At 38.8% G+C, this 27,158-nt stretch overlaps 1 protein-coding gene across 3 annotated transcripts in view; it reads left to right on the top strand.

The window, feature by feature from the left end:
* The window catches only part of ADGRB3 (adhesion G protein-coupled receptor B3), a 799,670-nt gene that overhangs the window by 364,931 nt on the left and 407,581 nt on the right, over positions 1 to 27,158 (top strand). For all 3 annotated transcript variants that reach the window (XM_067702875.1, XM_067702873.1, XM_067702874.1), the window contains one exon: positions 22,118 to 22,312. In XM_067702875.1, the coding sequence (XP_067558976.1) occupies positions 22,118 to 22,312 (195 nt within the window). The remainder of the gene's footprint in view (positions 1 to 22,117; positions 22,313 to 27,158) is intronic.

Raw genomic sequence — 27,158 nt, 5'->3', positions numbered from 1 at the left:
TCACTGTCCTTTATAACCTCTGTTTCTATTTTTCAAGATGTCATTTAGCAGATGAATAGATACAGAAGTTGGAGCAATGATCTGTCTAGTCATGGAAGGGTTGATTTTGTGGGATGGGATGTCAAGGAGCTTGAATTGTGGTTTAAGAACTTGTTTCTCCAGTTTTCCTCTACTTTTATGAGGGTTAATTAGAGAGAGAGAGAGAACGATAGAGAGAGTTAAGGTGGAAGGTTAGGGTGAGTGAGACAGAGACAGAGAGAGGCTGGGGTGGAGAATGTACTTGCTGCTTCTTGCAGGGCCCAGCAGGAGGGCAGGTGACACAGGATTGGAGGTACACCAAAGAGTGAGTGAATCACTCAGTTTAGTACACACAATAAGCACTCAACACAGAGTTGTGAGAATAGAAGAGGGAGTAACAAACCCCTCCTGGAAAAGTCCAGGAAGGAGGCAGTGATCTCTGGTCTGGCAACAGGTCTTTGGACAAGCGTGAGTGGGGAGTTGCCGTGCCCCGCAATGGGAAAGGCTCTCAGCTGCATGGCGTCGGGTTCTCCAGGCAAGAGTCTTCACGTTGCTCAGCTTAGTGGTCTCTTTTTAAGTCGTAACAGTTACCCCAGGAAAAGGGGTCTTGACTTTATTCATTCTCCCTCTGTTCCAGTGAAGTACATCGCCCATCAACATTCTTGTCTAAAGTAACACTCTTAGTTTATCACTCCAAAACACTCATAGTCCTACAGGGGATGTTTCAAAACAACTAGCATGGAAGTTCATACTGGCCGCTGTGACTCATTTTGAGCTATTCATCATGTCTTACTGTAGCTTGAATCCTGTAAGTTTCACACTAGTTGAGTAGGAATCATAATACCAAAGAAATCACATCATAGCACATGCTTTATATTAACCCATATTCCCTACCTTCCAGGCGAATTTTGCTGCATTGCAACAAAACTTCTCACACATCACACTTTGTTGGCCACCACCTAGTTGCACAAATGCCAAACACATTGCCTAAAAGAGGCTAATACATTTGATGACTGCAGCTTATTTAGAGGAAAGGAAGAAAGCAATGGCCACCATAGTTTTGTTTACACCAAATATATTTTGAGCCAGAAAAGTGGACAAGTCTTACTGTGTTTTTAATGAGCAATTGCAACACAAAGAACCGAGTGCTATGGTCCAGCCAACCAGTGGAACTAGCAGATGATTTTAATTTTTGAATATTCATCACTTAAGTAAAGGTAAGTGAGCCTGAGAGAACAAGAGTTATTTGTTCTGCCAGTTTTTTGCAGTATGATGTCAGTGTTTATTAGGAGAGAGAGAGAACAGTAGAACGTTAGAACACAGCAAGTGACAGGGAAATCGGGAAGAAGAAGCTAGATCAGTAGATTTTTAATCCTGGCTGAATATAATAACCATGTGGGAGTTCTTTAAAAAATACCAATTTGGGAAGTTCACCCAAGGCCAGTTAAGTGGAGTTGTTACTAGCCTATAGTGCACATTCAATAAATGTGAACTATTATTGTTATTAATTACAACATTAATTTGGCATTCATATACATGTATTTCTACTTACTTGGCCCCCTCATGAAAGAATGTGGACATCCTCCTTTTAAGTACTCAAGGCACAGCGCATGGCTGCCTTCTTATTTCTGTTGCCAAGTTTCAGGTTTGTCAGAGTCCTCACTCCCAGAGCTCAAATAATTATTGCAGAATCCAACAATGCCAAGGAAACGTTGAAAAACATTATTTCCTTTAAAATGGACAGAAGGCTCTTAATTTATTCAAGGCCACATGTTAAGGTTTTGGCGTCTGAGTTCAACTTCACAATCCCAAAGTTTTCAACGTGAGGTCCTAAATAAAATGATGAGCTTACTGAGTGTTCGTATAGCTCACATTTATTGAATGCTATCTACCCTGAAGGAGCTGATTGAAAAAAAATTTGGAAGGAAGATGTTAATTAAATCTTGGTATTTTAAGCAATTCATATGTCAAAGTTTACAATGTATTTCAAGGACAAGATAGAGAATATTTTAGACTTTATATTCCATATGGTGTCTGTTCTAAATACTCAACTCTGGTGTTGTAACACAAGAGGAACTATAGGCAATTAGTGAACATGGCTGGGTTCCCATAAAACTTTTACAAAAACAGGCAATGGGCTGAATTTGGCCCACGGGCTGTAGTTCACTAACTCCTGGTCTATAATATACATTTTATTTTAAGTTGGTTTCTTTTTTTTAACATTTCAACTCTATTAGAATTCTCCATCAGAGAATGGACAAATTTTATTTTGTTCTTCTCTTCTCTGTTTTCTTTAACATTTTAACCAGTCATTTAAAATTTCTTTTCAGCAAAATCTAAGATGGATAATCTGTGAAGGGCTTGTTTTGTTTTCTTTCATCAGTCACATCATCTGACATATGTAGTAAATTTTTTAAAATAAATGTATTTATTTATTTTTGGCTGCGTTGGGTCTTCGTTGCTGTGCGCGGGCTTTCTCTAGTTGCGGTGAGCAGAGGCTACTCTTCGTTGCGCTGCGCAGGCGTCTCATTGAAGTGACTTCTCTTGTTGTGGAGCACAGGCTCTAGGCGTGTGGGCTGCAGTAGTGGTGGCTTGTGGGCTCAGTAGTTGTGGCTCACAGGCTCAGTAGTTGTGGCTCGCAGGCTCAGTAGTTGTGGATCACGGGCTCTAGAGCACAGGCTCATTAGTTGTGGTGCATGGGCTTAGCTGCTCCGCGGCATGTGGGATTTTCCAGGACCAGGGCTTGAACCCATGACTGCTGCATTGGCAGGCGTATTCTTAACCACTGTGCCACCAGGGAAGCCCTAGTAATTTTTAATTAAATCTCAGTCATTGTGTAAAACAAATGTAGGATTTTGGGACAGTGTTGATGCCCACCAAAAAGCATTCCCACTTTTTCAGACATAATGAGGAGCAGGAACTTTAAAGCAGCCAAGGATTCATCTGGGTCAAGATGTTTTGCAGTTTTCATCAGACTACCACATCCCCTTAGTCTCCCTTTTTCCACTGTGTCTTATACGCTTTGGATAGAGAGCTCATGTGTGCCCATCCTATCAGCCCTGAGAAACTGTAGAAGATTCAGCTCTGCCCTTTAGAGTGTCCAGGATTTCTGCCCAGGCAACTTCAAATACATCAAATGTCTTGAGTGGGAGGCATCTGGTTACTTAAAGCTGGACTCCTCCCTCACTAGGTGTTTGTTTCTAAATGCCTACTTACAAGGATGGAGAAAACTGCACTCTGCTTTTTACAAGTGTTTATCCTAACTCTTCAGCTTCCTACACATTACAAAAATCCAGCCAATGTCTCATGGAGAAAAATCCCAGTAAGATATTTAGGGACCCTACAATTTCCATTATAGTTCTTCAGCCCTGAGCAACCAAAGAACATTAGTTTCTCTTTCTACCCTAGAAGTCCTCTGCCTTGGCCACACCTTCCCCTCACTTTTTGCCAAAATTTAGCAAACATTCCTAAGGGGAAAAATAACAGCTGGCTGAAATTGTTTGCCTACCTCAGAAAGGATCTCTTCTTTCTGGAAACTTAGTTCATCTCATCCATAGCTCGCTGAAGCTCTGCGAGCTTGAAGAATATGATTTTCGTAATTTATGTTTTTTTCTAGTTGTAGTGGCAAACACATTGGCCTTACAGGAATTACTACACTTTACTAAACTGATAAATTTTCACTGTATTATAAAATATAAAAAAAAATCTTTAGGCACATATGATAGTGTTTCCCAGGGAGTTTTAAGGGAGTCTATTACAAAGCTGTATAATGAAATACTTCTAAAATTATACTTTATTTCCTCTTTTTTAAAAATGCACAACATATTACTGATTATATCTATAAATCCCAGAAGATTTGTAAGCTTCTCCCTTATTATGGATTATTGTGACTTGGTGAAGAAATGTTAGAATTAGTTTTAGGCATTGAAATCCACTGACTTGAAACTTATTTATGGGATGATTTAACGGAATATACTTGTACAGATAATTATGTTTAGGCTAATGCCAAAGGAAAATATTATAAGGCAAAGTGTACTCTATTATTTAATCATTCATCCATCCATTCAGCTACTCATTAGTTATTCTACAAATATCTGCTGGGCTTTAACTAGGTGCAACACAGTGTAAGGACCCAAGGATGCAACTTGAATATGACACACACAACAAATACAAAATAAAGTAGACAGGAAAAGAGACAAAATAATTCCAAACTGTGATATGTTGGAGGAGCTTAACAAAGTGCCAACATAGGGAATAAAGTCTGGGGACTATTTTACATAAGAAAGTCAGTGAGATATCGAAGAGGAAATGACATTATAAGAGTCACCTGAAAGATGAGATAGATGTAGACATGCAAAGAGTGGAGAGAATGAGTTTTTCAGGGCATGAGTGTACATTCTACTGGGGAGAATAGTATGTGGGAAAACCATGAGGTGTTTAAGGAAGTGAAACTCGATCCAGTGGTCAGAGGTTTTGAGCAAGAAGAGAGTGTCATGAGATGGAGTTGGAGAACTAGGTAGGGAAAAAATTATTCTGTGCCTTAAAGACTTTGCTAAGAGTTTGGATTTTATTCTAAGGGGAATGGGAAGCCATTGACAGTAAGGAGTGATATGATTCAGTATAATGAAAGAGGGTCAGAGAGCTGTTCTATAGGGAATAGACTGTAGAGGGCAGGATGGGAAGCTGTGGAGCTCACTGCAGAATCCAGAGGAGAGATGATGGAACCCTTTATTAAGGTTGAGCGAGAACATGCAGCTGATGTGATATCATTTTCTGAAATGAGAAGGCAAGACGATGAAGATTAACTTGAGGCAGGTGGCTTAGGGGTTGCCAAAGGTTGCATGGTATAAAAGTGTGACATAAAGAACTTAGAGTAGAACTAGCCAGTGTAGATGTGACTTGTCTCCAGGAAAGTTGAGCTACTTGGATGCAGGTGCAGAGAATGCATTTGGTAGAGCCAAGATATTTTCTGAAGACCAAAAGTAGAAGCAACACCTGGGAGCTTGTTAGAAATATAGAACCTATCCCCGACCTGCACTTTGAAAAGTTACATTTGTGATTCATATACACATTACAATTTAAGAAGTACTGTGGCAGAGTTTATCTAGGGTTGAAGTTTTGTTGAATGGATGCAAAGAATTTAAATTAGTGCTGGCCAGTTCCGTACCATTGAAAGGCATAGTATGTTAAATGACACCTAGTTTCTCTCTCCTAGCAAATGGGAGGATCGTGCTTCTTCACCCCTTGAAGTTCCAGCCAATTGGTTGTGTATGGAAGTGACCTTCCTTATTTCAGTCTTGGAAATGTCCTTGCCAGTGCAAAATCCTTCATCCTTTGTCATCCCAAGCCCCTGAGTGACTAGCATGAACAGAGCTTCCCTGATGACCTGGGTTGCTTATGTAAAGTGAGTGGGAAATACATCTTTTGTTTTTAGGTACTGAGATTTGGGAGTTGTTTGTTATCACAGCATAATCTATCCCATTCTGACTGATGCAGTATCTCTAGAACTAGGAAACCAAGTAACAGAAACAGAATTGAAAAAGCCTCAGAGAAGGAGGGTTACTTACTGCTCTGCCTCCCATTGGGCAGGTGCCTGAAAGTTTGGGTCCCGATCTGGAACCACCATACTACTTTGAGCTCATGCATACGCTCTAGTGCTGTCCTCTGGGCCAGAATATTGATAATCGTTCTAGATCTTTTTGGTGTTAAGAAAAGAAATTCCACCTACCTATGGCCTATGCTCGGGAATTGTACTTTTAAATTTTGACTAGAAATTAAAGCTATTCCTAGGTTTTTTGTGGGGAGGTACGTTTACTGTGCTCTCATTCTTACTTTGGAAATTTCCAGGTTTTACAAGGAAATATGCACAGTGTATACCTGGCTCAGTTTTCTTCATGACTCAGTTTATTCTCATAACAATACCTTGCAATCCTCAAATTCATGGCATCCTCTCTCTCACTTCAGGAATTCCTGGGGCAAGAAATTATGATACTCAATGCACCTATGGCCAAATGCTTTTCATCCTGGGTTCTGGGCAATAATATATAATTTATGCAGCGGAATATTTAACTAAATCTCCCTATCACATTGTCTCTAGAGAAGAATTGTCTTTTCATATTTGAAGTCCTAGTCCTAGATGAATGTATGTTTTTTTAAATATCAAATATAGGGAAAATTGAGAAGTATTCATGTACTAGAACAAAAGATATACTTTCTTTTTCATACAGAATGATCTCTGTCTTTCCTGGAGACACCAGATAAACCTGTAAATAATTTAAAACCATCATTTAGTGAGTGACTTTTGCCTTAGAAAATGATAGTTATTAACTGAAGCAAAAGATGTATATTTAGATCATTGCTTTATGAAAAGAAGTTTCTTGTATAATTATCTTTTAATTGAAGCCACTTAGAGCTGTGGGAGCCTTTAATATACCTTACAGATGGATTGTAGGAGTTGAAGCTGAAAATAATATATGAATATACGATGTTTAAAGTGTGTCATTTGTACAGAGTGACTACAATGAACCATTTTTTAGGATTCACAATAGAGACAACTATGGCTGGCAGTGGGAGGCATAAAGTGAAAAAAATAAGGTTATTTCAGAAACACACCTACTCTTTAAACCATGACCCTAACCACATCTCTCTATATAAAGAGCAAGGAGGCTTAATCCAGAAGTATAAAAAGCAACTATTTTTAGACTTTTTTTTTTTTTTTTTTGCCTTTCACTGTTGATCTTGTCAACAGTATTAAATGTGAATGACACAGAAACTATTAAAGCTTGTCCTTTGGAGAAAAAATGCTCACAGAGTACAGCAATGTGAGCAGGTATAATCACTGACAATTATAATTTTATAGGAAATATTAAAATTATAAATCTTTCTGAACTACTTCAGTAACTAAAATAAGAGAATTAAAAAAATAAAGCCCAAGGGAAACAGAAACCTTCATGTATCCATGGGGGCATTTCTCTCCACTTGAGTAAAACTACCTACACAATCTTTTATTGGTAAATGGCTTTAGGAACATTTCTGCATTGCATTCAAAAATACTGACCACTACTCAAATAATTGACAGCATCTCAACAGCCTGGAAAGTTGCTCTTCAAGTCTCTTGATTTTTGTATTCTTTCTACATATGAAAAAGGTTCAGTGTCTCTTTAAAACAAACATGATTGAGGATGACTTCTAAATATTGAAACATTTTGATAGTTTCTAACAACAGTGCTGTATAAAACCTAGTTAAGTGTGTGGTGTTAAGAGCATGGACCCTGGAATCCAACTGCCTGAGCTCAAATCTTGGTACAATTTAGGAGCTAGGCAATCCTGGGGAACTCATGTCACCACACTGTGTCTCTACATCTTCATCTGTTAAATGTGGATAATTACGGCGCCTCCAATGGTCGTTTTAAAATCAGATGAGATAATTCATGTAAAACATAGTCCCATGCTTGCCATAAAATAGGCATTTAATAAATGCTATATTTTGTTGTAATTGTCATTATTTTTTAAAAGGTAGAAATTCTGTAACTATAACTGTAGAAGTTTAAAATTTCTGAAATAATTTACCGATGTATATTAATTGGATATCATTTAAAAGGCAGTTCTGTCAGAAAATGTAAATGTTCTGTAATTATTACATACTTCTTTGTTTTGCATAATTGTGGACAGCTATGTTTTTACCTTGTTGACTTTTGAGGATTATAGTTACAGAAGGAAAAAGAAAATTCTTCTGTGGTTTCAGTTTAATTTAACAAGCATTTGAGAAGATACCTCTGTGTGTCAGACAATGTGCTGGAAATTACAGGGTAAACAAATTGAAAAAAGAAACTACAGGCCCTTTAGGAGTTTATGGTCTAATAGAATGGATAAGATAAGAACACAAACACTATAATAATATAAGATAGAGCAAGATTTCTTATATGAGGTTTGAAAGTAGAGATCGTATAATGATTGCAGTTATCTGAAAAGAATTCAGGAAGGAGAAAAGAAAACAATTTAACAAAGTGTTCTGGGGCAAGCATTTAAAGTTATAGAAGTGCATAAGTCAGGGAGTAAGAGCAGCATCCATGGGCTTTCTTTGGGAAATGGTGAGTAGTTCATTCTGGTTGGTATTAGGGAACTGCAGCAGGAGAGGAACAGTGGGATGGACCAAGCTAGTACTTCACAGATCATACTGAGGTTCTGCATAAACTACAGCAAGAATATATTTTCAAATAGTATGTTATAGCTGAGCTCAAAAGAAAGACAGAGAAATACTTACATACCAGAAATGAGGGGGGAAAAGTGAAAGCCTGAGTGATAGGGGAAAGCTGATGCTTCAGCAGCCTGGGAGAGTTTCAGATTATATGTGAGTCCTAGGTACTGGAGGCTGAGATTCTAAAGCTGTCTTGGGTTTACTGACAAGAGCCCTTTTCCACACAAGTCATGATACTATACCTAGCTCCCTGCAACAAGCTGGCACTATCTTGATTGCTCTGGTTTCATGGGCAAGGAAAACTCTGTAGGTCTAGGATATGTCTAAGAAATTTAAATGTATACAAGGTTTTGGGAAGAAGAGGAAAGAAATGACCTTTCAGAAACCGAAACTCTTAGCTGAACCATAAACAGAAGGAATTAACATGGAAATTAATGTAAAATTATCCAGTATTATCGAACTGCCTGTGGCCCTCACCCTCAGAGAAGCACACTCAAAGCTAGTCTTTAAGAACTCTTTCACAAAACAACAACATGCGGGTCCCAAATGATAAAAACACCTTAATGAATATGAGTTGGCAATAATAACAAATATCATGAGGGAGAATTATCAAATGCAAGAATCAAGAAATTAGCAATGCAAGCAGTAGAAATATTAGAACATATGAAAGAAATTATAACATATTTGTTTAAAATAATTTGAGCAATAAAAGAAAGAACAGAAAACACAGTTCAGAAATGAAAGACTGTGAAAAAGATGAACTAGAACTTCTATAAGTGGAAAATATTGTCATTGAAATTAATGAACAGAATAAAGAGACAATTAGGCACAATTGAAGAAAGAATTAGTGATCAGAAGTAGGTTTGGAAAAAGATCACTCAGAAGCCAGAATAGATAAAGAAATGAAAATCATAAAGGAGAACTTAGAAAATGAAGAGTAAAAAGAGAAAATTTAGTATACAGTTTATAGAAATGTATATAATATAATGGAAATGTATTCCAGAAAGAGACTACATAGAGACTGCAGGAGAAGCAACATTCTATGAGTTAATGCTTAAGAATTTTCCACAGTGAAGACAGGTAATATATTCAGATTAAAAAGAATCATGAATAAATACATGAAAATCCACATAAATGTAATCCTCATTGTACTAAAAACACAAAGAAAAACACTAAAGCTACCACAAAGAAAAGACTGGTAATTTACAGAATATCAGCTGTCTACTTTGCAACAATAGAGGCACTAAGTCATATTATGAAAATGCAAAGGGAAAAATAAACATTCCCATGAAAAAGATCAACTGAAAGTGAGCATAACTTTAAAAAAATTAAGTCAAAGATTGAAGGAGTTACCATTCACAGAACCTTACTAAAACAACTCCTAAAAGGTTACAAGAAAGGAAACTATGCTCAGAAAAAAGAAGAGAATGTAAGAAGCAATGGTTGAAAAGCAATAGTAAATAAATATATTGGATTAAAATTATTACCACTGGCTGAGCTGAGGTGTTGGCACAGCCATTTCTCACTAGGCACTCTGATCTGAAGTGCAGGGTGCGAGGCCTCTGCATGAAGCACCCTGTGAAGAAGTGAAACTAAATGAAGCACAAAGGAAAAGAAAAAAAAAAAAAAAGCTGAAAACCCTCTGAAAAAAATGTCTCTGCACCTCTAGCTCTTGCAGAGGTTGGCATCATCAGTGGAGTCTACTATTGCAGGGGGACCTTCAAGACGGAAGAGGAGTAAGATGTGGAGATCACCTTCCTCCCCATAAATACATCAAAAATACATCTACATGTGGAACAACTCCTACAGAACACATACTGAAGGCTGGCAGAAGACCTCAGACCTCTCAAAAGGTGAGAAAATCCCCACATACCTGGCCATGTCACTGACAGGGTCTTGTTGCTCTGGCCTGGTGTCAGGCCTGAGCTTCTGAGGTGGGAGAGCTGAGTTCAGGACATTGGATCATGAGAGACCTCCCAGCCTCTCATAATATCAATCGGTGAAAGCTCTCCCAGAGATCTCCGTCTCAACGCTAAGATCCAGCTCCACCCAATGGCTAGCAAGCTACAGTGCTGGACACCCTATGCCGAACAACTAGAAAGACAGGAACACAAACCCACCCATTAGCAGAGAGGCTGCCTAAAATCATACTAAGTTCACAGACACCACAAAACACACCGCCAGACACGACACTGCCCACAATAAAGACAAGATCCAGCCTCATCCACCAAAACACAGGCATGAGTCCCATCCACCAGGAAGCCTACACAAGCCACTGAACCAACCTTACCCACTGGGGGCAGACAACAAAAACAATGGAATCTACGAACCAGCAGCCTGCAAAAACGAGACCCCAATCACAGTAAGTTAAACAAAATGAGAAGACAGAAAAATATACAGCAGATGAAGGAGCAAGGTAAAAACCCACTAGACCAAACAAATGAAGAGGAAATAGGCAGTCTACCTGAAAAACAATTCACAGTAATGATTGTAAACATGATCCAAAATCTTGGAAATAGAATGGAGAAAATACAAGAAACATTTAACAAGGACCTAGAAGAACTAAAGGGCAGTAACACAATAATAGTAGGGGACTTTAACAGCCCAATTACACCAAACGACAGATCATCAAAACAGAAAATAAATAAGGAAACACAAGCTTTAAATGACACAATAGACCAGATACATTTAACTGATATTTATAGAACATTTGACCCGAAAGTGGGAGAATACACTTTCTTCTCAAGTGCTCATGGAACATTCTCCAGTAGAGATCATATCTTGGGTCACAAATCAAGCCTTGGTAAGTTTAAAAAAAATGAAATTCTATCAAGTATCTTTTCCAACCACAACGTTATGAGACTAGATATCAATTACAGTAAAAATACTGTAAAAAGTACAAAGACATGGAGGCTAAACAATACACTACTAAATAACCAAGAGTTCACTGAAGAAATCAAAGAGGAAATTTAAAAAAATACCAAGAAATAAATGAAAATGAAAACACGATGACCCAAAACCTATGAGATGCAGCGAAAACAGTTTTAAGAGGGAAGTTTATAGCCATATAATCCTATCGCAAGAAACAAGAAAAATCTCAAATGAACAACCTAACGTTACACCTAAAGCAATTAGAAAAAGAAGAACAAAAAAACGCCACGTTAGCAGCAGGAAACAAATCATAAAGATCAGATCAGAAATAAATGAAAAAGAAATGAAGGAAATGATTGCAAAGATCAATGCAACTAAAAGCTGGTTCTTTGAGAAGATAAACAAAACTGATAAGCCATTAGCCAGACTCATCAAGAAAAAAAGGGAGAAGACTCAAATCAATAGAATTAGAAATGAAAAAGGTAACAACTGACACTGCAGATATACAAAGGATCATGAGAGATTACTACAAGCAACTATATACCAATAAAATGGACACCTGGGAAGAAATGGACAAATTCTTAGAAAAGCACAACCTTCCAAGACTGAACCAGGAAGAAATAGAAAATATAAACAGACCAATCACAAGCACTGAAATTGAAACTGTGATTAAAAATCTTCCAACAAACAGAAGCCCAGGACCAGATGGCTTCACAGGTGAATTCTATCAAACATTTAGAGAAGAGCTAACACCTATCCTTCTCAAACTCTTCCAAAATATAGCAGAGGGAGGAACACTCCCAAACTCATTCTACGAGTCCACCATCACCCTGATACCAAAACCTGACAAAGATGTCACAAAAAAAGAAAACTACAGGCCAATATCACTGACAAACACAGATGCAAAAATCCTCAACAAAATACTGCCAAACAGAATCCAACAGCACATGAAAAGGATCATACACCATGATCAGTGGGGTTTATCCCAGGAATGCAAGGATTCTTCAATTTACCCAAATCAACCAATGTGTTAAACCATATTAACAAATTGAAGGATAAAAACCATATGATCGGCTTCCCTGGTGACGCAGTGGTTGAGAGTCCACCTGCCGATACAGAGGACATGGGTTCGTGCCCTGGTCTGGGAAGATCCCACATGCCATGGAGCGGCTGGGTCCATGAGCCATGGCCACTGAGCCTGCACATCTGGAGCCTGTGCTCCGCAATGGGAGAGGCCACAACAGTGAGAGGCCCGTGTACCACAAACAAAACAAAACAAAACAAAACAAAAAACACATGATCATCTCAATAGATGCAGAAAAAGCTTCTGACAGAATTCAGCACCCAATTATGATAAAAACTCTCCAGCAAGTGAACGTAGAGAGAACCTACCTCAACATAATAAAGGCCATATCTAACAACCCCACAGCCAACGTCATTCTCAATGGTGAAAAACTGAAACAATTTCCTCTAACATCAGGAACAAGAAAAGGTTGCCCACGCTCTTCAATATTATTCAACATAGTTTTGGAAGTTTTAGCCAAAGCAATCAGAGAAGGAAAAGAAATAACAGGAAGCCAAATCAGAAAAGAAGAAGTAAAGTTGTCACTGTTTGCAGATGACACGATACTATACATACAGAATCCTAAAGATGCTACCAGAAAACTACTATAGATAATCAATGAATTTTGTAAAGTAGCAGGATACAAAATTAACGCACTGAAATCTCTTGCATTCCTGTACACTAAAGATGAAAAATCTGAAAGAGAAATTAAGGAAACACTCCCATTTACCACTGCACAAAAAATGTAAAATACCTAGGAATAAACCTACGTAAGGAGACAAAAGACCTGTATGCAGAAAACTATCAGACACTGATGAAAGAAATTTAAAATGGTACAAACAGATGGAGAGATATACCATGTTCTTGGCTACAGATTCAATGCAATCCCTTTCAAACTACCAATGGCATTTTTCATGGAAGCAGAACAAAAAATTTCACAATTTGTATGGAAACACAAAAGATCCCGAATACCCAAAGCAATCTTGAGAAAGAAAAATGGAGCTGGAGGAATCAGGCTCCCTGACTTCAGACTATATTAAAAAGCTACAGTAATCAAGACAGTATGGTACTGGCACAGAAACAGAAATATAGATAAATGGAACAGGTTAGAAAGCCCAGAGATAAACCCACATACATATGGTCACCTTATCTTTGATAAAGGAGGCAAGAATATACATTAGAGAAAAGACAGCCTCTTCAATAAGTGGTGCTGGGAAAACTGGACAGCTACATGTAAAAGAATGAAATTAGAACACTTCCTAACACCATACACAAAAATAAACACAAAATGGATTGAAGACCTAAATGTAAGCCTAGACACTATAAAACTCTTAGAGGAAAACATAGGCAGAACACTCTATGACATAAATCACAAGGTCCTTTTTGACCCACCTCATAGAGAAATGTAAATAAAAACAAACAAATGAGACCTAATGAAACTTAAAAGCTTTTGCACAGCAGAGGAAACCATAAACAGAACGAAAAGACAACCCTCAGAATGGGAGAAAATATTTGCAAGAGAAGCAATTGACAAAGGCTTAATCTCCCAAATACACAAGCAGCTCATGCAGCTCAATATCAACAAAAAAGCAATAACCCAATCTAAAAATGGGCAGAAGACTTAAACAGACATTTTTTCAAAGAAGATATGCAGATTTCCAACAGACACATGAAAGGGTGCTCAGCATCAATAATCATTAGAGAAATGCAAACCAAAACTACAATGAGGTATCACCTCACACCTGTCAGAATGGCCATCATCAAAAAATCTACAAACAATAAATGCTGGAGAGGGAGTGGCGAAAAGGGAACCCTCTTGCACTGTTGGTGGGAATGTAAATTGATACAGCCACTGTGGAGAACAGTATGGAGGTTTCTTAAAAAACTAAAACTAGACCTACGATATGACCCAGCAATCCCACTACTGGGCATAGACCCTGAGAAAACCATAATTCAAATAGAGACATATACTACAATATTCATTACAGCAATATTTACAATAGCCAGGACAAGACATGGAAGCAACCTAAGTGTCCATCGACAGATGAATGGATAAAGAAGATGTGGCACATATATACAATGGACTATTACTCAACCATGAAAAGAAATGAAATTGAACTATTTGTAGTGAGGTGGATGGACCTAGAATCTGTCATATAGAGTGAAGTAAGTCAGAAAGAGAAAAACAAATACCATATGCTAACACATATATATGGAATTTAAAAAAAAAAAGTTCTGATGAACCTAGAGGCAGGAGAGGAATAAAGACACAGACATAGAGAATGGACTTGAGGACAACGGTAGGGGGAAGGGTAAGCTGGGATAAAGAGGGAAAGTAGCTTTGACATATATACACTACCACATATAAAATAGAAAGCTAGTGGGAAGTAGCTGCATAGCACAGGGAGATCAGCTTGGTACTTTATGACCACATAGAGGGGCTGGATAAGGAGGGTGGGAGGGAGCCACAAGAGGGAGGAGATATGGAGATATATGTATACGTATAGCTGATTCACTTTGTTATACAGCAGAAACTAACACAATTGTAAAGCAATTATACTCCAAAAAAGATGTTAAAAAATTATTACCATTTATTGTAGTTTATTTCTAATCTCATAGTGCTGTGGTCAGAAAAGATGGTTGATATGATTTCAATTTTCTTAAATTTACCAAGGCTAGCTTTGTGGCACAGGATGTGGTCAATCCTGGAGAATGTTCCATGTGCACTTGAGAAGAATGTGTATTCTTCTGCTTTTGGATTGAGTGCTCTATAAATTTCAGTTAAGTCCATCTGGTCTAATGTGTCATTTGAAGCTTGCATTTCCTTACTGATTTTCTGTCTGGATGGTCTGTCCATTCATGAAAGTGGGGTGTTAAAGTTCCCCACTCCTATTGTGTTACTTTCGGTTTCTCCCCTTATGGCTCTTAGTATTTGCCTTATATATTGTGATCCTCCTATGTTGGGTGCATATATGTTTACAATTGTTATATCTTCTTTTTGATTTGATCCCTTGGTTGTTATGTATTGTCCTTCTTTGACTCTTATAGCAGTCTTTATTTTTAAGTCCATTTTGCCTGATATGAGTATTGCTACTCCAGTTTCTTTTGATTTCCATTTGCATGGAATACCTTCTTCCATCCAATCACTTTCAGTCTGTATGTATTCCTAGGTCTGAGGTGAGTCTCTTGTAGACAGCATATATACAGGTATTGTTTTCATATCCATTCAGCCAGTCTTTGTCTTTTCATTAGCACATTTAATCCATTTACATTTAAGGTAATTATTGATATGTGTGTTCCTATTGCCATTTTCTTAATTGTTTTGGGTTTGTTTTTGTAGGTCTTTTTTCTTTCCTTCCTCTCTTTTGTTCTCTCCTCTTGTGGTTTGATGACCATCTTTAGTGTTGTCTTTGGGTTGCTTTTTCTTTTTTGTGTGTGTATCTACTGTAGTTTTGGGGTTTGCTGTTACCTTGAGGTTTTGATATAGCAGTCTCTATATGTACAGGGCTGTTTTAGGTTGCTAGTCTCTTTCCCATCTAGAGGAGTTCCTTTAGCATTTGTTGCAAAGCTGTTCTAGTGGTGCTGAATTCTCTTAGCTTTTGCTTGTCCGTAATGCTTTTGATTTCTCTGTCAAATCTGAATGAGAGCCTGCTGGGTAGAGTGTTCTTGGTTGTAGGTTATTCCCTTTCATCACTTTAAATATATCATGCCACTCCCTTCTGGCTTGCAGAGTTTCTGCTGAGAAATCAGCTGTTAACCTTTTGGGATTTCCATTGTATGTTATTTGTCATTTTTCCCTTGTTGATTTTAATAATTTTTTTTCTTTGTCTTTAATTTTTGTCAGTTTGATTACAGTGTGTCTCAGCATGTTTCTCCTTGGGTTTATCCTAACTGGGACTCTCTGTGCTTCCTGGACTTGGGTGGCTATTTCCTTTCCCGTGTTAGGGAAGTTTTGGACTATAATCTCTTGAAATATTTTCTTGGGTCCTTTCTCTCTCTCTTCTCCTTCTGGGACCCCTATAATGTGATTGTTGGTGCATTTAATGTTGTCCCAAAGGTCTCTTAGGCTGTCTTCATTTATTTTCATTCTTTTTTCATTATTCTGTTTTGTGGCAGTGTTTTCAACCATTCTGTCTTCCAGGGACTTATCCATTCTTCTGCCTCAGTTATTCTGCTATTGACTCCTTCTAGTGTATTTTTCATTTCAGTTATTGTATTTTTCATCTATGTTTGTTCTTTAATTCTTCTAGGTCTTTGTTAAACATTTCTTGCATCTTCTCGATCTTTGCCTCCATTCTTTTTCCAAAATCCTTGATAATCTTCACTATCATTATTCTGAATTCTTTTTCTGGAAGATTGCCTATCTCCACTTCATTTAGTTGTTTTTCTGTGGTTTTACCTGATTCCTTCATCTGGGACATAATCCTCTGCCTTTTCATTTTTTCTCTCTTTCTGTGACTGTGGTTTTCATTCCACAGGCTGCAGGATTGTAGTTCTTCTTGCTTCTGCTCTCTTCCCTCTGGTGGATGAGGCTATCTAAGAGGCTTGTGCAAGCTTCCTGGTGGGAGGGACTGCTGGTGGGTAGAGATGAGTATTGCTCTGGTGGGCAGAGCTCAGTAAAACTTTAATCTACTTGTCTGTTGAAAGGTGGGGCTGTGTTCCCTCCGTGTTTGTTGTTTGGCCTGAGGTGACCAAGCACTGGAAACTATAGGCTCTTTGGTGGGGCTCAGGGCTCACGCCATTGAGTCCTTCCCAGAACTTTTGCTGCCAGTGTCCTTATCCCCACAGTGAGCCACAGCCACCCTCTGCCTCTGCAAGAGACCCCCCAACAGTAGCAGGTAGGTCTGGTTCAGTCTCCTGTGGGGTCCCTACTCCCTCCCCTGGGTCCTGGTACACACAAGACTTTGTGTGTGCTCTCCAAAGTGGAGTCTCTGTTTCCCCAGTCCTTTCGAAGTCCTGCAATCAAGTCCCACTGGCCTTCAAAGTCCAATTCTCTGGGGATTCCTCCTCCCATTGCTAGACCCACAGGTTAGGAAGCCTGACATGGGGCTCAGAACCTTCACTCCACTGGGTGGACTTCTGTAGTATAATTGTTCTCCAGTTTGTGAGTTGCCCAACCAGTGGTTATAGGGTTTGATTTTATTGTGATTGTGCCCCTGCTACTGTCTTATTGCAGCTTCTCCTTTGTCTTTGGATGTGGGGTATCTTTTTTTTAGATTTCCAGTGTCTTCCTGTCGATGATGGTTCAGCAGTTAGTTGTGATTCTGGTGCTCTTGTAAGAAGGAGTGAATGCACATCCTTCTACTCTGCCATCTTGAACCAATCTCCTATTACCAGTTTGAAAAATCAAAAATAATAATAGTAAAGACTACTGTGAGGAATTCAGAAACAAAGTGATTGAATTATTAAGTAGCCATAAAGATGGAAATGTAGGACTGAAATAATCACTAACAGAATAGAAATAATGGGAGAATAGGGTTGGGTAGATAAAATGAAATAGAGAAAAGATTGGAATTGTTGGTTAAGATTATATTTGTTTGGCCTCATAAGTCAAACAATGGAGGGTATATTTGATTTAATATGAAAAAGGATGGATTTTGTGATGGACTTTTTTTTTTTTAAGCAGAGAAGTGATATGTCCAGACATGTGAAAGGTAGGATAGTTTAGCTTGGGGAAAGACTCAGTAAAACCAGTTAGGAGACTATGTAAAAGAGTGTGATGATAGTTATTGAAGACCTGTTCCAGGCTCCATCTTGCCCAGAGGTAAAAAGGATAGATATGAGAAACATTACATAGCTAGTATTTAGAAGAACTAGAAATTGAAGATGAAAAATAAGGAGGGGAAACAGTCACTGTGTCTACTTTTAATCTCTATCTTTGCAGTAACCCATCATAGCAACATTCTAATGATATTTGCTGTTTTTTACAGACAAATCAAATGATTCTAGGAAAGATCTGTCCAGTGTTCCTAAGTAGTAAATATTAGAACTACATTTAAATCCAGGTTTTATGTCTCCAACAGTTCTTTAAACATAATATACTAGTAAGATTTCCAGAGAGAATGCTTAGTAGGTAATTATTGAGTTTAATTTGCAACATAAAGAGTTGTGGGTTTCAAATCAGATTTCATACCTCTGATTTTGATTTTGAAGAGAAACAATGAAGACTAGTTGAAAGGAAATAGCAACATGAGGTGTTGTTATTTAAATAGGATACCCAACTTCAGGCCATATTTTTGAGAGAGGGAAAGATTGAAGAAGAATGAAGATTGAAGAACAGGTGGGATTCAAAATCATAGAGGTTAATCATAGGGTTAAGTCATGGAGATGAAAATTAAGGATGCAAATAAAGGAACAGTGTGAAAATAGAGAAAGGTGAGGTGAGCAAACCCAATCTGAACTCTATTTCTTCATGATCCAGAACAGTCCAGCAGATAAACATGGATTTGTTATTCTAGAAAAGGGTAGCGAAAGGGTAGGCGCAAGGTAAGGACTCTTCTGATATGGAAGGAAGACCAAGAGACTGGAATTGTTTTCCACCTAAATATGTTCTGGGTCTGCCTTATCTGAACACCCTTTATATCCTTCATAAATGCTACCAGTAGCCTATGCTAGTGTGTACAAACATTACAAGGTATTGTTATGCCTTGGCTGGGTGCCTTCCACTGACAATGCCAGGAAGGATGCTAATTAGTGCCAATTGTGAGAGCTGGTGTTGTGGTCTGGGCACATCTGTCTCCAAAGATCAGGACTGAGAACAGTTCATTCCAGCTGTCAGATGGCAGTGATGTTATTAATTTACTACTAACTGGGCCACATTTGGTGCTGACCCAGACGTGAAAGACTGCCTTTCCTAGCTCTGATTAGCTGAGCCATCCAAAGCCTTCTGTGTTATTTTTACTGCAAACAGAAAACATGTCTGACTGTTGTATTCCTCAAGGTTCAAGTCAATGCTGTGATGCTTTTGTTTGTGGGGAAGGATGAATTTTTTCTACCTGAGTTAGACCCTCACAGACATAGGTAGGTGTTGCCAAAATAACAGATAGGGAGCTGAGTTGAGTAGTCAGATGAAGTTTACCTTGGCGACCGTTGCTGCACCACATCCCTAGTGGAGAACCGTCTCAGTGCTCCTTGGTTTTGAGCATCTCAGCTGTGGTTTGCATTGCCAGCACCAAACTGAACACTGAATTCTATGACATTTTTTAATGTAGACCTTATTAATTTCATTTCTCTTCAACATTTCAAACTCCACCTGCTGAAGCAGACACTTTTGAGCCCAGGAGCTGCACTGTCTCTGTAGGTCAGGTAGTTGATTTATCTCATGCTGTTTGATACCAGTGTTTTCTATGGACTATGTTGATGAACAGTTTAGGACGACTTCCAAATGTGCCTAACTTGATCCCATGACCTCACATGAGCTTAGAAGGACTCATTCAATCATTTGTTCATTAATTCTTTTGTCCAAAATATTGAGTAAGTCTTCTAGGTACTGGAATGTAACAGTAAATAAAATACACAAAATCTCTTCTTTCACAAGTTCTAATGGGGGAAGCAGAAAAACAAATAAGCCAAAAGATAGATGCACAGTGGTAGGTAAGGTTGAGCACTAAGAAGAAAGGTGAGATATTTTTTAAAAAGGTGAGATACATAAATTAATAACTAAATAAATAGAAGGGTAAGATCATTGAGAATGACAAAGATACCATTTTAGATAGGAAGTAACATAAGACCTCTCTGAGGAAATAACAAAAAGCATGTGGATCTCTGTGGGAAGACTGTTCCAGGCAAAAGGAAAAGCACATGCAAAGGCCCTGAGACAGGCCTGTACGAAATGTTGTTGAGGAAGATCAAAGAGACCAGAGTGACCAGAGCACAGTGAATTGAGGGAAAGTGTTAGCAGTCTCCAGGGACCAGATCATGTAGGACACACAGACCATGATGAAGCAGGGAGCTTTCCCGTGCACAGTAGCTGTGCTGACTATGGTAGGCTTGTGTGAGTTCATTTGAATTTTTTTAAATGATTTTTAAAACTTTTAACCATATAGGCATATTTTTCAAGGCTTAGAAGATACATGAAAAACTGAGTCTTTGATGGCTTCAATTACACAAATAATAAGTTGGATAGTTTAAATAAAAACCTAGGCAGCTCTGGCTCCAAAGCCCATTCCATCGTATTTTGTCATAAAGCTCTAGTTAGAATATCGTAACTGAATTCACTCTACCAAACTTTTACAGTGCTGTGTTCTAAGGTTGTGAAGAAGGCAGGGAACCTACCCTCAAGGTTCAGAAAGCCCACCCCCAGAAGACATATAAGCAAATGATTATATTTAATTCAGTGTGATAGAGTGGTTGATGTATACAAGAATTAAGAGACAGCACAGACAAGGAGTTGATTGACTCTGTTTAGATATTTAGAAAAAGCAGAACTATTTGAGTGGTGTATAAACATGAGACAGTATAAGGGAGGAGGTTAGCATATCCAGTGCAAAAATAGGATGTGATGGCACACATGACCTGAACAGGAAATTGCAAAGAGTTATCACTAATTTAAAGGCAGGACTGAAGGTCAACCTGGTAGCACACATCATCGTGGTGCACTAGCTGGCTTCTACTGGAGGTCAGCATCCTTTCTGATTGGCCAACACAGTGTCCGCATCTTGATTAAGATGGGCATTGGACCACAGAGATAAGCAAGGACTAGATCACTGATGTCTCACCCATCCTCTGGCTTTAGTCAGGGGGTGATGCCTGCCACTGAGGGGAGACAGGAGAGAAATGAAATAAGAAAATGGCAAGAAACAAACTCCCTATATATGTTATGTTCTTTTAACATAACACGATGGGAACAGAGAATGTCTCTGAAGATTTTTATTTTCCCAAAATATTTTTAGACAGAGCTTTAGAGACTAGAGAAAAGTTAAATATCTGAAGTGTCAAGATAGCACTTTTTAAAATCCATTTTAAAGAAAATTCCTAACTTTAGGATTCGCTCAGATTGATTACCATACTTCAAAGGATTAGTTGGCACTTTCCTTAATGGGAAATTGATGATTATAGTTATTACACTGGAACCTTTCTAGTCCAGTCTTTCTCTGGTGTGTTAGTTCTTAGTTATTTCATGATCCTTTGATAAGTCGTCATTATCATAAATTTAACAATGCGATGACAAAGACTAACCTTCTAGTAAACAAGTAAACGTATAACAGATCTCTGCTGTCACTTTACCATCTCTTTCCTTAACATTCTTCCACATGATAAGTTGCTTTTCTTTCCTTGGGCTGGAGGATAAGCAAATATGAAAACTGACAGCATGTTTCCCTGACCATCAAACTAATTTAAGCTTGCATCTCAATAGTTCATTCTGCTGCTGAAAACCTAGCTGAGAGATTTTTGTTGTTGTTTATTTTTTTTAAAATAAAGCCAAAATAATCTAGCTTTCAGTCATTTCTGTCATAGTAGTCCTTTAAAGTTTATCTAAATGTCTTTCTTAAGCTAAATGTCCTCGTGAAAACTCTTTTTTATTTTTGCTGCTGTATAAAGATGTCTTTATTTTAAGAGGTAAGGCAAAAATTATTAACCTCAGCTTGGATATTTTGAAGTGTTTATAATCTCCCATCTCTGCTCACACCTCACTGAACAATCTCCCCTGTTTACCACGTGCAAAATTATTTTTTAATTTTTATTTCAATTAAAAACGTAAATTAACACATGCTTTTTGCGAAGTATTAAATTGTTTTCTGAAAACTAGAAAAGGCAAGTCCGTCAAGTCAGCCAAAGTGCGGACAGTGATGCGGAGGTCTATCCATGTGAGTTTGGGGTACACACAGCTTAGTTTTGAAATCCTCCCAGGTCTTTCAGTGCTATTGGAACATTGTCCCTGCAGTTTTAAATACATTCGTTTGATGAAGATATGTGGAGAAACAGTAATGAAGATTCTGATGTTTTTTCCACTCTTTTGACCATCACAGATCAAAGAACACCTTGCGAAAGGGCAGAGAATGCTGGCAGGTGATGGGATGTCCGAGGTCACCAAGACACTGCTGGATTTAACTCAGAGGAAAAACTTCTATGCAGGTGATCTTCTGATGTCCGTGGAAATCCTCAGGAATGTGACAGACACGTTTAAAAGGGCAAGTTACATCCCTGCATCTGATGGCGTCCAGGTAAGGGAGGTGATTCCATGAAGGAAAAGCAAGTGAGCTTGGGATCAGTTGTGGTCCTGGGAAGCCAGTGCAGCCACCATGGGGGCTTCCTGGCCTGGAGGGGAGGGTGCTCACTCCTGCTGGGGAAGGCATCGAGGCTGTGCTCAGCTGAGCTCTGGAAATGACCTCAGATCCTTAGTCATTCTATATACCTCGGTGTCCTCAACCGTAAAATGCACGTAATGCACCTCCAGGAGATAGTGAGTGAGAATGTGTGTGAAGTGATTTGAGTCCTCGGCAGAAAGGCACTATAGCAAATTCCAGGTTGTAGCGTGGGTATTTTATTCCCACATTTAATATCACCATCTTGCCACAGGAAACTATTAAAAGTACATTAAGCATAATGAAGGCACATTAACTATAGCATGCAGAGAAGACACAGTTTAAGTTTTGTTTGGGGTTTTGCTATTAGAAGGGGGAAAGCCATGTTTAATTCTGTGGAACCATTGTCTGAAAATATCAGGCGAGTAGAGAATTGTTCTGGGTAGGAAAATAAGGAATTCAGGAACTCCTCACAGCATATTTTTCTTGTCATGGAAGACTTCTAGAACAGCATCATTTATTTCCATAGTAAAGTTTAAGTACTCATCCAGTTTTAGAATTGCCTTTGCCATTAAGACAAAGCTTGTTGAATGGCAAAAAAAGCATATTTAATGCAACTCTAGTTTGCATTTCAGATTAACTCTTCTTGTGCCTAGGCTAAAATGTACGCCTGCCAAGAGTGTTGGCTTGTTTTTTTGCGTTTCTAGCATAATGTTCTTCCTGTATCTTGGCATGAAGTTCATTATATAAAGGTTTGGCAAAATTCCCACATCAGGTAGTTTTCTTTCAGCCCACTCTTCCTTTGGGAGTTTTATTTGCATTTCACTTGGAGAATTCAGAGGGTGGGTTTTTTTGTTTTGTTCTTTGTTTTGCTTTATTTTGATCAGCTATTGAGGGAAAGAGGAATAGAAGGCTTTTTGGAATCATGGAATTATTCATAAATAATATTAAATGCCCTAATTTGTATAGAGGTACATATAGTATTTAAATTATATGCATATACTGCTGAAAGTAGCTGCAATGAGAGTTAGTGGGACTGCATTCTATATTATATCACTAATGTCAAGGAATACTTTTTTTTTTTTTTTTTTTTTTTTTTTTTGCGGTACGCGGGCCTCTCACTGCTGTGGCCCCTCCCACCGCGGAGCACAGGCTCCGGACGCGCAGGCTCAGCGGCCATGGCTCACGGGCCCAGCTGCTCCGCGGCATGTGGGATCCTCCCCGACCCGGGCACGAACCCATGTCTCCTGCATCGGCAGGCGGACTCTCCACCACTGCGCCACCAGGGAAGCCCCAGGAATACATTTTTAATTGTAAAAAATACGTAGTAGGGAGGGGAGGTGGAAGATTACTGTCATTTGAGCATTTCAGAGATGCATTTGTGAGGTTTTTTTGTTTTTATTTTTTTATTTTTTGGCCATACTGCATGGCTTGCCGAATCTTAGTTCCCCGACCAGGGATGGAACCGGGCCCCTGACAGTGAAAGTGCCGAGTCTTAACCACTGGACCACCAGGGACTCCCCAAGGTGCTTTTGTTTCTTTACAAAGAATGAGAGAGTTTTCCAGTTTTAAAAATGTACTAAGTAAGCCAAGTATAACCTTTCCCTGTAGTTCTGAGATACTTCTGTCCATTGGCATTTACATTGAAAAATAACATCTGAAACCCTTGACATAAAATACAAGCTGTAATTTTGAAAAACCTCAGATCCTTGTGTTCACGTTGAAACATCAGGCAGAAGGCTGTACACAGTGAGCTCTCGGGCCTCTTTGAACCCTCGTGAGTGTAGGGCTTTAAGAGTTTTAGGTGCTGAAATTCAGGAAACTAAGAATCCCAGGTTGTATTGGGGACATATTATGATTGAGCTTCTCATTGGAGTGCACGGACTCCACGAACAATTAGTGTTACCACAGGCTTCGGCATGGACATCAGCTGGCTTGACTTAAATAGAGCAATGTGGCTGATGGTGGTGGTGTCCTTGTGGCATGGTCAGAAATACCTTCCTCCGTTTCTGCCCTACTCTCTCCTTAGTCCTCCACATGCGCACAGAATTCTCAGCAGGCTGGTGTCCTAGTCATTCACAAACGGGAGCTGTGTTTTTCTCTTTCACTGTCTTTATTAGTGTCTTTTCGGGCACCTGGAAACCTTCCTCTTCTGGGAGTCCTTCTTCTTCCGTCTCTGCCCGTCAAACTCCTGGCACAGCTCCAGCAAGTCTTTCTGACTGCCAGACCTGCAAGCCCCAAACTCCATCTGAAAATGACCTGTCTCGTCTCTGAAATTCTAGAGAACTTTGTACCACTTTTATTCTACTTTCCACAAGCAATTTTATACAAATCTTTTGGACATATTTGTCGTCTTTGCTTGATTACAGTCTTACTGCGACTTCAGTCCTCCACTTTCAAGGGCTCTGGGCCCTTGTGATTGGCTAGCACCTCAGGCTTCATATGGAGTAAGCTAAACTCATCTTGAGTGCCACGTTTTCTTGTATTTTCTACTTTGCCTTGTAGGATTAGTGGTCCGTAGGCTGGAACTGTAATGTCATCTTGACTTTTCCCTTCTCTTCCTTTCCTGTTGGGTCAGCCTACACGGCACCTCTTCCATCCGTCTTTCCTCTCCCCACTGCTGTTTCCCTGTCTTGGCCTCCAGTTACCCCAGCCTCCATTATTTCCATGGCCTCTTTCCTTTCATCCTCCCTCAGACCCTTACCAACATCCCTCCTCATCTTGTGCACCATGGTCCCATTGGCTGTCCTAGGGCAGCCCTGATTCTGTCACTCCTCAGTCAGAAATCTCCAGCGGGGCACCAAGGCCTCCTCAAAGACAACCCGAAGCCTGTGTCTTGGTTTCTAGTACGCCCGCCGTACGTAGGTCACCTGCCTTTCCGGCCGTGCACATGGACTCCTCTTTCCCTTCACAGACTTGGAGCCAAGTGAACTACTTCCTGCTTCCTGGATGCACTGTGCGTTCTTGGCTCTGGGCCTTCGCTTCCTCTGTGCCTTCAGACTGGCTTGTCTGTCTCCGTCTCCTAAATCAGTCTCTTGGTACAGACTCTGGGACTCTGAGTTCCAGCAGCACTTCTCCTGCATCTCTTTATGTCTTGAGTTATTAGTACTCATCTGCAAATCTTTGAAAAAGAAGAAATATCCCTGATCCATCTTTGGATACTAGCCGAGCTCCAAGTCATCCTCTCCCCAAAGAGGAGTCTTGACTATAGAAGCTGCTCAACAAATGTTTGTTGAGTTAATTAACAACAAAATTAATAACTACATAGATACCACTGACCTTTTTTTTTTAAACTGGGAAAAGAGCAAAGACCAAAGAGAGATTAAGGAAAACTATTTAAAGAGAATACATTCTTTTAAATGTAGTTATGTGCAAGACATTTTATGTAAAATGCCTGGTGATGCTGGATTCAGTAAACAATTGACTTGATACATTGATGAAAGTGAGATAGTATCGCTACAACCTGTTAAAATTTGGGGAAAAAATAAAGTGTACTTTTATGTCTTGGAAGGATAAAACATAGTAATAGTTTTATTTTGGGAAACTGGTAGAAAATTACTCCAAAAGTCCCTTCCCTTCAGGCATATTCTTTCCAAACCTTGGGGCTTGGTCATATGTCCAAACCTCTGTCCATATTGGTCCTCTATGTAATTTATTCTTCCCATTTCCAATCTGATGCCAAAGTCCTTCAGGATCCAGCTCAAAAATCATTCCTACTCCAAAGTCTTCTCTTCATATCTCAGGCAGAATTCAGTGTTTTCCTAATTGTCTGGTCTTTTTGAAACCTTGTAAATATCCCTACTAGAGCAGGTCTCTCACATGACATTGTAGTTATTTGTTTTCAGACCTCCCTTCAGCAGCAAATGTTAAGCTTGTGGAGAGACAATTAGGTCCCTGGGGCTTAGCTTGGCACTTGGAGCATAGTAGACATGCAAATATTTGTTCAAGTAATTAGTGACTATGAGTAATGTAGTAATATTTGAGGAATTTACTTCACAAAAAACTAAGAAAAGTACTCTGAACATCCAATTAAGAGAAAGGAAGAAAAGGAGAGGAAAGCTTGTCTTTTTTTCCACCCCTGGGAAAATTCATACTGAGTCTCATTCTATCAGTGGAGGATGAACTCACAACACCCACACCAGGAACTTGACAAAGTTGAATCAGACATACAAATTGAAATTCCAGTTTGTCCAATAAATATCTTGATGTCTTCAGACACATTACTTAATCTTTCTCTACCTTATTTCTTCATATCTAAAGAAGAAATAGTAGTACAGTCTATTCTCTTTAGTCATGGTAGTTATATTTTATAAAATGAAAGAATACTGATCATTTACTAATAGGGAAACTACAGGATGGGTTCCTTCAAGAATCTGTCATATAATTTTCATCGACCAATTAATACATGACCTGTTTTATGTGTGTTTCTGTTATTGTTGTACATATAACAATATATATGTTATTATTATATATACATTGTGTGTGTGTGTGTGTGTGTGTGTGTGTATATATATATATATATATATATATATATAAAACTCATGCCTGAACAAACCTTATCTAACACACATATTTTCTCTATAAGGCATAACACAGCCTTCTTGGGTTTAGGAATACTAGATGGACCTCCACACTATGCTGATGGCCATTCTCAACAGTGAAATTACCAATAAAAAATATGGAAAGAAACCTGGGCATTAAATAGGCCATGAAAAGGGCATATTTACAGGATATGAGCTGAAACCAAATCTCAGAGCATAGCCAT

Source organism: Pseudorca crassidens, chromosome 13 (genome assembly GCF_039906515.1).
Source record: "Pseudorca crassidens isolate mPseCra1 chromosome 13, mPseCra1.hap1, whole genome shotgun sequence".
Taxonomy (NCBI): domain Eukaryota; kingdom Metazoa; phylum Chordata; class Mammalia; order Artiodactyla; family Delphinidae; genus Pseudorca; species Pseudorca crassidens.
This window is presented reverse-complemented; position numbering and strand designations above follow the sequence as displayed.